Source organism: Astatotilapia calliptera, chromosome 6 (genome assembly GCF_964374335.1).
Source record: "Astatotilapia calliptera chromosome 6, fAstCal68.1, whole genome shotgun sequence".
Taxonomy (NCBI): Eukaryota; Metazoa; Chordata; class Actinopteri; order Cichliformes; family Cichlidae; genus Astatotilapia; species Astatotilapia calliptera.
The window spans coordinates 16,803,260-16,816,997 of record NC_137427.1 but is presented as its reverse complement, the minus strand read 5'-3'; the positions used below and the strand labels follow the sequence as shown (position 1 = coordinate 16,816,997).

General features: G+C 40.3%; 1 protein-coding gene across 7 annotated transcripts in view; it reads right to left on the bottom strand.

Annotated features, from left to right (window-relative positions):
- The window catches only part of tnrc6c2 (trinucleotide repeat containing adaptor 6C2), a 63,751-nt gene that overhangs the window by 30,496 nt on the left and 19,517 nt on the right, over window positions 1-13,738 (bottom strand). For 4 of the 7 annotated variants that reach the window (XM_080302821.1, XM_080302822.1, XM_026170582.2 and 1 more), the window contains 3 exons: window positions 13,167-13,267; window positions 12,221-12,242; window positions 780-1,181 (listed from right to left, as the gene is read on the bottom strand). In XM_080302821.1, coding sequence (XP_080158947.1) covers window positions 780-1,181; window positions 12,221-12,242; window positions 13,167-13,229 — 487 coding nt within the window. In that variant the 5' untranslated portion in view covers window positions 13,230-13,267. The remainder of the gene's footprint in view (window positions 1-779; window positions 1,182-12,220; window positions 12,243-13,166; window positions 13,268-13,738) is intronic. The other 3 variants (XM_080302827.1, XM_080302824.1, XM_080302825.1) reach the window with 1 other exon arrangement.

Below are 13,738 nucleotides of genomic sequence, written 5' to 3'. Positions count from 1 at the left end.
TTAGTGAACTTCAGGGCCAACAAAGAGTTCATTAAAAGCCTACCGCTGGTGATTTTAAAAACAGTGCACAAGGCTAAAACCACTTAACCAAGTTCTTCAAACACTAAAATATCCCAGATGGCCTTTGATTACAAAAAAAAGAAAGAAAAAAAGACATAATTGTCACCGTTATAAGTATCATTATTCACACTTGTATGTTTTCATACAAGTGTGCATGTTTTCAAAGCATGTCTGTGTTTTCTACGTGTATACGTAGAAAACACAGACATGCTTTGAAAACATGCATCCAAGTACCAGAACCTCATTACTTCAGAATAGCCACAAAGGGAAATGGGGAAAAAAGCAGCAATCAACTAAAAAAGTCTGAGGCCCATTTTAATATGGTCAGTCTACCCACAAAATTTTAGGTGGCGAGTCTTGTCATTACATTTGCTGACAGAGAAAGTGCAATTATAATCACTGTTTTTACTGTATTGCCAGTACTGCTTTTCTTATGCGTCTCTAAGAAGAAAAAAGGATGCAAAGTTTGAAATGAAGTTACATCTACAAATGCAAACATCTCTCTCTCATAATCCATCCCAAGATGGATAATGGTTCCTGAATGCTTTAGGAGGGTTTTTGTATATCATGTATATGTATTGTATTATTTAAACTCACTAAAATGCACATCTAACAAGGACAAAAGTCACAACATCACCTTAAAGCAACCACTAAAAAATATATATATTTATATGAGAAAGCCATTTGGCCGCAATGTTTTTTACTGGACTGACACAAACCTTGGTGGTGTTTGCTCGCAGTGGACGTGGTAGAGTTTGTGGTAGTGCTGCTGGTACTCGTAGAAGAAGAGTAAGATGCTGAGGGTGAAGAGGAGGAAGAGGAGCAAGAGGAGGAGAGAGTGAGAGTGCTGAGGGCTCCTGCTGGCAGTGGCTGGCCTCTCTTCAGTAGCTGCTTGTGCTCCTGCTGACGGAAGCGCGGGGGCACCTCTCTGGGTGGGTAGCGAGCACTGGCAGAGGACAACTGGCACTGTTGCTGAGGGGGAGTCTGAGTCAGGAGCTGGCTACTGCAGGAGGCGCGCTTGCCATTGCCAGAAGAAGAGGAGGAGGAGGAGAGGGGCAGCGTGGGGCTGGCGGGGTGGTGGGATGGGCCGGGACTGGGCTTAGTGGGAGCAGGCTCTGGCACTGGACAGATACAATACATGGGCACACAAGCATTCACACACAGAAAGACAGATGCAGGTAGCAAGGTATTAATGTCGGGGTTAAGTCACTATTAATACTACACAGAGCAGAAGATATTTATTTGTCTGGGCAGTACCAACACTGAAAAAGGCTGAAAATATAGAGCTATTCTTTTTTTAATAAGAGAGCTGTCAACCTTTTTAACAGAGCCATATGTATAGCCCACAGCATGCCAGCACATTAAACTTGTCATCTTATCAAATTATATCCTAGCATATTTAATGGTCTTAACTACAATTAATGACACTTGAAGTCTGATGAAAAAAGCTTTAAAGACAGTTTACTAAAAATAGATGTTCATGCAGTTTCTGTAAATTCAGTGCATTTCATTTTATTTATGGTACTATCCAGGTAGTGAGCAATCTAACCTTTTCTCTGCACTTCTCCTGTGAACTATCACCTGAAGTTAACTGCCTCATGTAGCCTGTTGTTGAGCATATGTTACTGACCCAGATGCAATCTATGAAAAGGTCAGATTTTTTCTGCTGAAAGAACACCAACACACAAACACGACGAGATACCTCCTTTTCTCCTAATTAAACTCGCCTCTCTATCTCTTCTTTTCCCAGCACAGACACGCACACTTACACACGTTTCCCTTCCCTGCTGGTTTGGCCTCAGTCTGAACCTTTCCCTGTGGTTACACTGACCAGCCAGCCATCTAATCGAGTGTTAGCCTGAAAGGTGTTATTATTAGTAGGACTTGGATAGTCAGCAACCAAACAGATTGGCTTTGCTAAAGTTTTCTCTACAGGGTGCTGTAAGATTACACACTTCTTTATCGTCATGGGAACTGAGCAGCTTGTTGGTGTGAGTCTGTGGCTGTAGCATGTATAAGTACTCTACCTCACAATTTCCTGCTGCACAGAAATATTTGCTTTCATACTGACATCAATAGCTTGTAACTCAATAGCTGCTGTGAATTACAGTTTTTTGGTCCAAGGGAAAATACATGATGAATAGTTGATGATGTTATTTTCTATAGTCCCTGGATAGACACAACCATTCTACACAACAGCTGAGACTGCCTTGACTCAAGGGAGTGGGAGAGGGACAGAAAGACAGTTCTTGTATTTGTAGAGGTAGGATGGCCAGTTTGTTCGAATGAAAAATAAATGGAATAGAAATTAATTAGTCCAAGCTGCAAATATCCTATTATCTGTATTTACTTACATTCTCTTTCTTTATTACTTAGTTAATTAAATTAGTTATGAATTTCTTATTCTTATCATTACTGGCTGCAAATGCCTATCTACTTAAAAATAATTGAGTGATCTCATCTTCTTATATTGCGACCAAGCTAAGAAAAACTTTACAATAATATTTGCATCCAAACATTTTCTTTTAACTATCCGGTATACCTCCAAAATTTAGAATTTAACAGGAGGAAATAAAACAAAAAGAAAATTGCTCATTTTAGTTACATTAGGCCAGAGCTGTGGCCGCAACTCATTATCTGAGATCTATACTTGGCAACTAATGTTATATTTTTATATTCGTCAAAGAACAAACCCATGTGATTGATTTACTAACGGACAACACCCTGGCATGTCCCTTTAAAACTAAAAAATGTGCTGTGTCCTTCCCTACCTTTGCATTCTCTCTAGTCAGGGCACTGCTGGGGAATTCCCCAATATCACTCAGCTCTTTGCCCAAAGAGGGTCTCGTCCCTTGGTTGGACAGACTCTAGTAGTTGTTCTGCTACTGAGATTTGCTGTGAACTAGAAGGCCAGTGCTCCAACCAAAGCTCACTTTGGTGGCAGAGCAGAATAAGGCTTACCAGTTTGCAGGTGCAGTCTAACAAGGTGAAAATGGAGGTCATCCACAGAGGCGACTGCTTTTATTACTCAGTTACATGTCACTTAGCAAATAATATATTTGCAGAGAACCACTTAAGACCTACATTTTCAATATTTAAACATTATAAATGTAAATACACAAATAAACCTATAATAAAATATAATGCAATACGCTCACCTTATTGGGTGTGTTGACAATCATGTTTTTGCATTGGTAATTAATAAACATTTTCTATAGTGATAAAAAGATTCAAGGTCCTGTTTGCCAAAATACTACACGTGTGAATTGGTTGAATATGTTCAACTTCAATTTAAAATTAAATTAGATTCAATTTCAAATTTTACTCTGAGAGTCTGAGAGGGAAGAGCTCCAGTGGGGTGAGATGGTACTATAAGGTCACTCAGATAAGATGGGGTCAAACTGCCCACTGAGATCACCAAACGCTGGAAGGTTATTGCACTCTGACCATAGTTGCTTGCAGCTATATTTAGGGGTTCAGTCTCTCTGGTATGAGAGTCTAAACTACTCCTACAGCAGGCCTATACTGCAGTGGTAGTAATTAACCACACAGTGACATGCACACACCAGCCAACATTACCGCATAGGAGGTTAAAATAAATCAGAGTGCAGAGGTATTCGCTGTGGCTGCCAAAAGCTTGTCCAAAAGCACAGCTGAAAACAGAGGCCCTCTCAGGGTGCCTACCTGCTGAAACACACTAACAGCAGGGGAATTTGCATTGATCTGTATCAGAAAGAAATACAAATTACAACCACTCACTAATATATGTTTTTTTCCTGTAGAGAGTATTTTAAGTATTTGTATTATTTTTATTTGAAATCAAAACATAATGATCTTTAAAAAAAGAAATTAAAAAAAAAATCCACTTCCCATACACAAAGAGTGTTATTCCACAGGCATACAAACGCACATTTAAGGTAAGAATTTTATATTTTGCATAGTATTTGACACATACAGGCAAAAAGACACTTTCATAGTTGTTTTCATCCAATTCAATTGAGTTTTTAGAAAGAGAGAAAGAGGGAGCCTGTGAGAGAGACAGGGATAAGAAGAACCTTCCCCCTTCCAGCAGTATGTGGTTGGCTGTTGGCTTGGAACTGCAGCTGGTGACGCACATCTGATTTAATTCAGCGCTGCCCGCCTGACATTGTCTCAGCCAATCGTACACCGGTATGGTGAATACACGCCGCCCTGCCCCCTTCCCTTTCTGTTCTACCCACTGTTTCCACCCGTTTCTCCCCTCATCTTCCCACCAGCAGGTTACTTCGTAGCCCCAGTGCTCACTCACTCTCTTGCCATTCCTTTTTTCCATGCCTCCTTGTCTTTCACTGCTCACTATGTTATTCTCCCTCAGGGCCTTTATCCATCTTGATCCCTCATCTCTAGCCTTTCTGTCTCTTTTCACCCATGCCTTGTTTCTGTCTTTTTTCCTTGCCATGTTCTTGTTTCCACTTCCTTATCCTTCCACTCTGAATCTCAACCTTTCATTCAACCTGCCTTTATACCTTCTTTCTTCTCTCTTTGGTCTTTCTTCAAACTCCAGCCCAAAGTTTCTACTATACATCTTTTGCTTCCAGTTCTCCACATTTCTGTTACAAAAAGGAAAATCTTTTTTTTTTGTCTGATTAGCTACACACACACACACACACACACACACACACACACACACACACACACACACACACACAACACACACACACACAACAATACAATCTGTTTGTTGTGGTAGTAACAAGGGTACTTTAAGACAATAAATGTCTTTCACACATATACAATAACTATTAAACTTTTTTTTAAATCATGCTGTCAAAACTTCCTTGCAGGGAAGCTTAAAAAAACATCTCTTCTATAACACTTCCAAACTGGATAATGTGTAACCACCCTCAGTGTAATCTGTATTTAATAAGTACATCAGAATTGAGAATGAGAATTAATGCTCTCCTGAGAGGGAAGTAATGTGTGTGTGTGTGTGTGTGTAGACAGACAAAAATGAGACGGCAAAAATGGCTGTCTGAGTGCGTAAGAGGTGAGAAAAATAGTACAGACACTGTTCCCCTCTACCCTGCACAAACATAAATACATTTAATGAGACACGTCTTTTATTTTGCTCAGAGAGATTCCTAATCCATGATGGATGGTTAAGTGCTTTTGAAGAGGTGGGGGGGGGGGGGGGGGGGGGGGTTTACAGAAAAAGAGAGCCAAGGAGAAAAAAATAAAATAAGAGGTGTGTGTGTGTGTGGAAGGTGGAGGGGGTCCCTTGGATAAGTGTATAAGTATAAAAGATTAAAAGAGGAAAGTGAAGCATATGCTGGTTCACTGGGAATGGCAATGAAATTTACTGAATAAATTCATAATTTATAATTCACTGTTTATTAAGCTCTTCTAAAAGGTCCAGTATCTTTTCTTAGAGATTGTAACTCAGATTAAAAAAACAAAAAAGCAAAAGAAAACATTTTATAAATATTCACTCACAAGCAGGATTTAAAAGAATCTGAAGACATATTTACTGGGCATTTAAAATCAAACTACAACTTTTCGACAATATCTCGATAAGAAACTAATTTTTAAAACTGCAAGGAAAGACAAATGGACTATTGGAAATAACTGTTTTACTAGCAATTGTAAATACAAAACTATTTGAAACTTCAACTAGTGCTGTGAAAACCAAATTTAGGCTTTTATGATGTGGTGGTCTGGCCCTTAGTGCCTCTAACTGAACCTGAAAATGAGAGCCAATTAAGTAAGCATCTGTATCAAGTGCCCTGCAAATTCCATTAAACCCTCCAGCTCAAGGACTCTCTGCAACCTCGCACCAAAGTTTTAATTAAAGCAATTCTTTTCACTAAATGGTTAATTACACAATCAAAAGGATCAGTGGCTTAAGAATAGTCTGCAAAAAAAACATTAAAAAAAAAACAAAAAACTTCAGCCGCAAACTGAAGTTTATAACAAAATCACATATAGAACTGAAAATCCACGAATGAAGCACAAAAAGAGGGTATCTGCTATTATAAAGAACTGATTTGCTCCTTGAGCTTAGTGCCAGGCAGTGCAGGTTCACAGATCTCTTCTATTGTCTGCTGAGCCACTTTATTATGCAGCCATGTTTATAGAGGGGGGAGGGACAGACGCAACGCACAGGCTTCTATGCCCTACACGGTGCCAAATTTCTCAATGTAACAACATCCAAGAAGCAGAAAAGGTAAAGAAAACCCCTGGAAGGTTACAAAGTGCATTACACACAATAACTTTTTACAAACTGTGTTCGACTGTGTGTGCTGCAGTGCTTCCTCTTTGCATATGTAAACAAGGCAAAGAAAGAAAGCATGTCTATACCCTAGCAAAAGTAGTGGAACACAGACTAAATTTGCAGGCAATATGTAAGCAGAGGCACTAACACCACAATCACCACATCAGAGTCAAGTCCCTCCCCAGAAATCTGATCAGGACTCCTTTCATTACACTGCTCTGTGCATTTCATCTACAATTCTCACAATTGGCACAATATTCTTGTTTACCTGGAGACGCCAGTTGCTGTAATTTGTTACTTTCTATAGCAAGTGTAATAAATGTCTAAATATAATCAACAAGCATTGTGAGTATAAAGCAGATGGCAATGTTCTGCAAAGAGACGTTGGTTCTACAAAGAAATTAGGTTTGGCTGTTTCGATGAGATGACTCTTCACTTACAGGCAAATGCATGTGCGTGTGTCCGATTTTGCACTCAAATGGTCAAGTGGGTGTGTCTATAGAGAGCCCCATCTGTCTGTATAAGAAAAAAAAAAAAAACCACACAGAGAGAGAGAAAATTCTCACCCCTCACCCATCCTATAAAAGGACCACTACTATAGAGACTGACAGTTGCCTAATGCACCTCCATGTGCCTGTTGTGACCCCTTCTCCCACCACGCCTCTTCTACACTCTCTCCATAATTAGTGCCGCCATATTCTGGCTGTGCCAGGTTCATCTCAGCCGTGTCTCACCTGCTTGTTAGTATTATGACAGAGTGGCCTCAAGAACCCCTTTTTGCTTTTTAACCCTAATACCAGCCAACTTCAAACGAGGTAAAAAGCCTTAACGAGATCGCACTACACCTCTCTCCGAGGTCAGTGCCTGAGTGCAACGATCGGCTGTGAATCCCTCTGGCTCTGATAGCTCCATAGTGTGATTCAAGGTTTGTAAACTTTTAAAGGCTGATACATAAATGAGGAACAAAGTCTGCCCCAGTTATAATGTTAGTGTTATTAGAGTCAAGGGAGCTCAATTTGAGTATCAGTTTAACAATCTGAGCAGAACTCATTGGGGGTCTACAAAAGAATGTTTTCATACATAGGTATTTTATGACTACAGGTCCCAGACATTATTGCCTTACATTTTATACAAAAGACCACTTACATGGGTGAAAAACAAGTCAATCCCCATAGACGTCTATGCCCAACTATCTAAACAATCAAGTACAGAACCCTTAATTATTAATTCTGCATACATGGGAGGCACCCATAAAGTCTTTGGATGAAGTATTGGCTGCTGAAGGTCAGTTTTAAGTCCGACTTAAAACTGGGCTTCCCAAACCTATGGGTCACGGTGATTATGGACATCATTGAACTTGAACTGTAAGTCAGCTACAAGTATAAATTGCCATATGGACAAGATCACCTTTTTGGGGGAGCAAGCTGCCATATGAGGGGGAGACCAGACAGTTTTACAACATTAAACAAACAAATTGGCATAGACCTCGCGCTTCAAAAACAGGCTTAAGTGTCATTCATATCCTTCTCGATACATCCTATTAATCTGCCTGGTATTTGACATAAAGCAGCTCTCCGGTGGGGGAGAACAAGGTGATGGGGGAGGTATGTGAGGCTCTCTTGTCAGCAGCTTGTGAGTGATCATACAACATGAATACGGAGGGAGGAGAGCATTGTTTAAGTCTGAGCGTCCCCCTTGTTTTCCTTTATCGCTTCCCTTGGTCCATTCCTACATCCCTCACTTTCCCCTAACACTTGACATTCATGTGGGGTGAGCACACAGGGGGTAAAGGAAAAACAATTATGCTTGGCAGTCATAAATCCACAGGACGTAATTCACAAGCTATTCACTATTAATTCATTCAGTGTTTAGAAATGTGTTTAACAGCGGAAAAAAAGCAGCCCAAATGTTAAAGTAAATTAGCCTCTAATTAGATTGCAATTCATGAAATTCCATTTGAGCTGTGTTGACGCAATTAATAGCATGTGAAATTGCGAATGAATCCAATGCGGTATTAAAAGGACACACTTGTGTTTATGTGTGTCTGTTGCCACTTTGAAAACATAATGCTGTTACCACCATGGTGACACCGTGTAAATATGTTTCTCCTCGGATGCGGTCGCTGGGACACGTAGAGGGTAATGAAACAGGCGGAAGTAACAGCATGGTCAAAGAGGAGAGTGAGGAACGAGGTACTGACAGACAGCACATTAAATTTCCAACCTTTCATCAGGGAAAAGCACACAAGCAGGAGAAACAGAGACTGCAGATTTTCTGATTATCGGAGAGTAGGAATGTAAGAGACACAGCGTGGTGTTCCTTGTGGCTTTTTGTTTCTAAATGTAGTTTTCTAATTTTTTTTTGTTTTGTATTTTTGAGTTCTGTTTGTCTAACTTCCTGTTTGGGCCATGTTTTCTTACAAATTCAATCATATTTGTATGTCCGCACATGTGTTTGTGCATGCTAAGAGCAATCTTGGCAAGGACATTATTATCTTGGCAGTTTTGCAGTTAAACAATGTAAGCTTCCTTCACTGAAAACATATTGAAAGGCTCCAAGTCGCTGCAATGAGCACGTTTTGATGGCTGTGGGTATCAAACTCACTACGTACCCTGTGTCTCTGTGTATGTGCACATGCTTTTGTCAAGGTTAGTAGATATGTGTAGCAATCAAATCGACTGATTGTGATTGCAGCAGGAGCAAAGATTGTGATGAAGGTGCGTTTGTGCTGGGGGTGAATAATCAGCGTCTCCGAGGTACTGGGGGACCAAGAGGGGGGAGGATGGAAAGGCTCTGTATAGGCAGAGGTCCAGCCTGTCTGTGCGTGTGTGTGTGTGTGTGTGTGTGTGTGTGTGTGTGTGTGTGTGTGTAGGAGGGAGTGGGGGTGGGTTGGGGCAATGGGACACTGCCTCCTGGAACCTTGCATTCTGTGAAGCTCCATGCCTAATAGGGGGCAGAGAAGTTAATTCCAGTGCGCCGAAGCTTTATCTCATTTTCATACATATGAACGCGCCAGGCCGAGATCGATTACCGCAAACAAATTGAAATGCCTGGGACCAGGGAGGCCTGCAGAGAGGAAAGCAGCAAAAGGCAGAGAGGGTGGGGAGTGGTAGTGTGTATGTGACTATGAATTTCTGAAAGTGTATAAGGAAGACAGAATGCACTGATATGGATGGAAAGACACAAATCACTACCGCATACCGATTTCCCCGGTCTTGCGTGCATACACGCGAGCAGACACACACACACTTACACCTCTATTATTTAGTGTCATGCATGAAAACCCATCTCATTCTAGTCGATGCCACGTTCCTTTTAAAAGCTATTGCAGATGGGAGGTTATAAGCAAACTCACAGAAGTCCTGATTTCTCGATTAGTCTTCTTTCACCTACTTTCTTTATCTGTCTGTTTGCATGACTACCCACTACATAAACGCAATCAGTTTCTCATCCCATGTCCTTTTCCCTCTCTATCTCTCATTAAACACACCATAAAATAAATCTCCATGTCATTAGTCCTCTGCTATATTAGTGTCGTCATTGACTCTTGACGGTCATTTTTGGCACTTGTCTGCTGCTCGCTGCTTCATTACTTCCCTTCCTCTTTTCCTTTCTTCATTTTTGCTTTTATGTGGAACCAAAACAGCTCGTTACACTTCCTATTTCTTCTCTCTCGCTCCCTTTTTTCCCTTCGTAACTGTGCCCTAATCCATGGGTTTCTCTCCTAAAAAGAGTTTTCCCCCCTTCCCTTCTTGGCATTTCAATTGCTGCATCACACATCCAACATACACAGTTCATACAGCGCAGCAAGAAAATATGAAGACTGTGCTATGCTTTTCATTATTTAGACATTTATTTGGCACACTGGCTTTCAAATCTAACAATGGAAACATCAGTGTAGCAGGATGTGCTTTATATATAGTGCCTACATTTTAAAGCAAGTTAGTAAAAAGGGCTCCTGAACTGAGCAGCACAGTGAAGATGGCTGTAAAACATGCTTTTCAGAGCACCACCGGTGGCTATAGCACATTTCTGCTCATGTATATAATGCATCTAATTACTTTCAGTGCACTAAATTGGAGGGTTTGGTTTTTAATAAAAAAAAAAAAAAAAAAAAAGCAACAGCTGCAGATTTGCAGGGCCAAAACACATTACTGGTCAAAAGGTATTGCCTCATATTTAAATACAAGATCTCTGAAGACAAATAGGAAGATGCACAAAGAAACAATGCAGGCTTTCACAACACAAAACAGCATGTGACACGTATTGTTGGCCACATCCTGTGGTTAGGTGGACGGCTACAGCCTAACAACATAATCTTTTCCATGCTCCTTGTCTAATGCATTATGCGGATCATTGGTAAAGTTTGAGAAAACAAATAAACGTGCAGCAGTCCTGCTTGCCTTTAATGCGTCATCAGTGACCAAAACATACATTTTCTGTTGTAAATGCCAGCATACATGTGTGAAAGTAACGTATATTAGTACAAACTGTTTCTGGAAAAGATCTCAGTGAATATGTCCTGTGTACAAAAAAGAAAACCCACTATAAAATGTGCCTCTTCACTCCTGATGTTCTTTGTTAATATTTGTGACAAGCCCCCATTTGAGTACTATGCAAGCAGAAGTCATACAAATGTTGAATTGAATTGTAGCCCTAGAGGAGTCTGATATTTTAATCTCTCACTGAAGCAGAAGAACAGTGGCATTAAATGCTTATTGAAATTGGATGCATTCAGCTTTGTAGGCAGCTTTGAAACTTGGTTAATAGGTCAAACTCACAGACAGTGCAGTGAAACACAGGGAGGGTAATTAAATAGGCAGGTCAGAGTCCAAGGCAAGCTGTGGTGACCTTTGTTAAAGCCTCACAGTTTCACCCAGATGGCCAAACTGCTGCTCAAACTGGCAAAGTGCAGGTGCTAAGAGACACACTAAGAAAAAAACCCAGACAGGATGAAATCTTCTGCCATCTTCAATCCAACACTACCATGCATTAACAGAAACCTTTAGTTTAGGTATTTAGCATTAACAGCATTTTTTTAAGTGTCAACACAGGAATAACCTCACTGTGTTGCTAAGTGACAACAAAGCGGGAGGGTGTGCTTGATAATTATCCTCGTCCATGATGTATGAAAATTCAGGTTTGAAAGCAGATCGCAAATTATGGAGGCAATGGAGCATTTTAGATGTTCTTAACTAACAATTGTTCATTCCTTTTAATGCAGACAGCTGGGACACAACGCTTCCATATTTCATTTTATACCGGTATGCATGTGGATGTAAGCTACTGCATTAAAGTAGAACTCTATTTAGAAATCTATTTATAAAACAAAAGCATGCAAATCTATTGGCTGTACAGATTGTTATACATGTCTTACTTAAACAATCCAAATTACAAACTTGTTACAGGAACAAGAACGCTGAGAAACTATTTTAACATCTTAAGAAATTGCAGAGGGGATATGAGGACACTGTTCCTTTAGTTTTGCATTTCAGCTGAACACCATTTGCTTCTTTTATCCCACTCATCCTCTCCCTTCTTTCTATAGCCCATCCCCCCATCGCTTTACCTACAGCACACTCAGTGAGCTGTCTGGGTCCCCTCACGCCTCACTGCCTGGTGCTCCTGGCATACTGAGCGTCACTCTGCATTAAAACGCCCCTGTATTTGCTCTAATGAGCGTCTGCATGTGTGTGTGCCGAGTCAAACAGCACAATTGTGCATGCATGTGCAAAATGTGTGTGTCCATCTGTGTACAAGAATGCTAAATGCTACGTGTGTATAATGCATAAATAATGTGTGTGCCTTTATGTATTAATCAGAGCTGATTAATGTACATCAGTGGCTGGAATGTAGTGTTAGAAAATGAAGTATATGAGAGGGTGTAGTTTGTCTGCTCATGACACTCACCTTTGGGTTTCTGATCAGCAGCCTGCAGAGGAGAAGAGAAACTGATTTAGGAAATGAATAGTTTAAGTATGATGTTCACAAATAAATCAAACGACTAGTGCTACCGAATAAAGTGAGCCTATCGTTTCAAGACATCAGTGAACAGAAGTAGCCATTTGGTCCTTTAATGGAAATTTGCTGCCTACATTTCAACAAATCAACCATTAAGCACTTACAATAAAACCACTCCATGCACAGGGGCAACTTAAGTGAAGGCTAGTATCCTATCTATTTTAATAACAGAAAAGTGTGTGTAATGGATAGCACTGAGGTTTCTCACGTGACGTCATGCGCACACTGTGCGAGACATATCGGACATGATACAATCACTGTTTGTTAGGTCGCTGGATGTTTGGGCTGTTGCTTGGTGAAATCAGTCATAACTAAGGTGGTACTTTGGTTGCTCACAGATGGCCACGGTTGCCTAGAGTTTTTCATGTTCGTCTGCAAATACTTGCCAGCTAGAAGTGGAAGTACTTTATATACCAGAAATGGAGAGGGTTCATCTTCACAGTAAAAGCTGTACTTCGGCGTTGCAGCCAACATGTTTCAAAGTGTGCAACTTTTATTGTGAGGGCAAACTGTAAATTTCCATTGTGCATCACACTTTTACGGTTTCAGCACAGCTCAGAGAGTAGCTGGTCAGGCTACAAGGCTGCCACTTCCACTCAAAACAAGACTGCAGCAATATGCTAGCAACCACAAGGAGGTTTTTACCAAGAGGTTGGGGAATACATGTTTCCCTAGTGACAGGGGGTCACTGACTGGTCCAAAGGCCTGTCTGACTTGCCGGTTATTAACTTGACCATCACAATGATTGTCACATGTCCAAAAATGGTGGACAAGTCAGCATCACTTGATTAGCACTCACATGTCTGCAAAGCCTTAATAGGGGTTTTATATTCACCTTTTTCTGAGCAATTTCCTTCTTGGTCTTTTCTTCTTGTTTTTTCTTTTTCTTTTCTTCCATCAAATGGTTCTCTTTCTTCTGTTGCTAGCTTCTCTCAGCTGTTCAACAAGAAGGGGAAAGAATGATGAGTAAAAAAGAAAAAAAGAAGAGCACAATTAAGGAATACTTCTACACATTATAACTGGTATGATCTGCATTGTAGACTTTGGACATCAAGAGTTATTCAGAAACATCTTGGCCCCACACTGTAAAATGTTTGTTTTGTTCATTTTTAAACTTTAAATGAACTTAAATGGTAATGCAATATTACTGTTACTTTTTTTTTTTTTTAATTTCAGGGGATTTCAAGCATGTTCAAAAGCACACATTAACTTGTAGTACCTTCCTTATGAGCCATTTGTAAGTCAGGGCCAAAGTGCACTCAGAGAACGTAAAAAAACAACAACAACATTTCCATCTACAAGCATCACTGCATACAAAAAAATCAATCCAGGAACTTGTGATAAACACTTTCCCTCATGATCAGAAACTAAAATGTAGAAGGTGAAAGAGGAGGACTACTCGAGTAC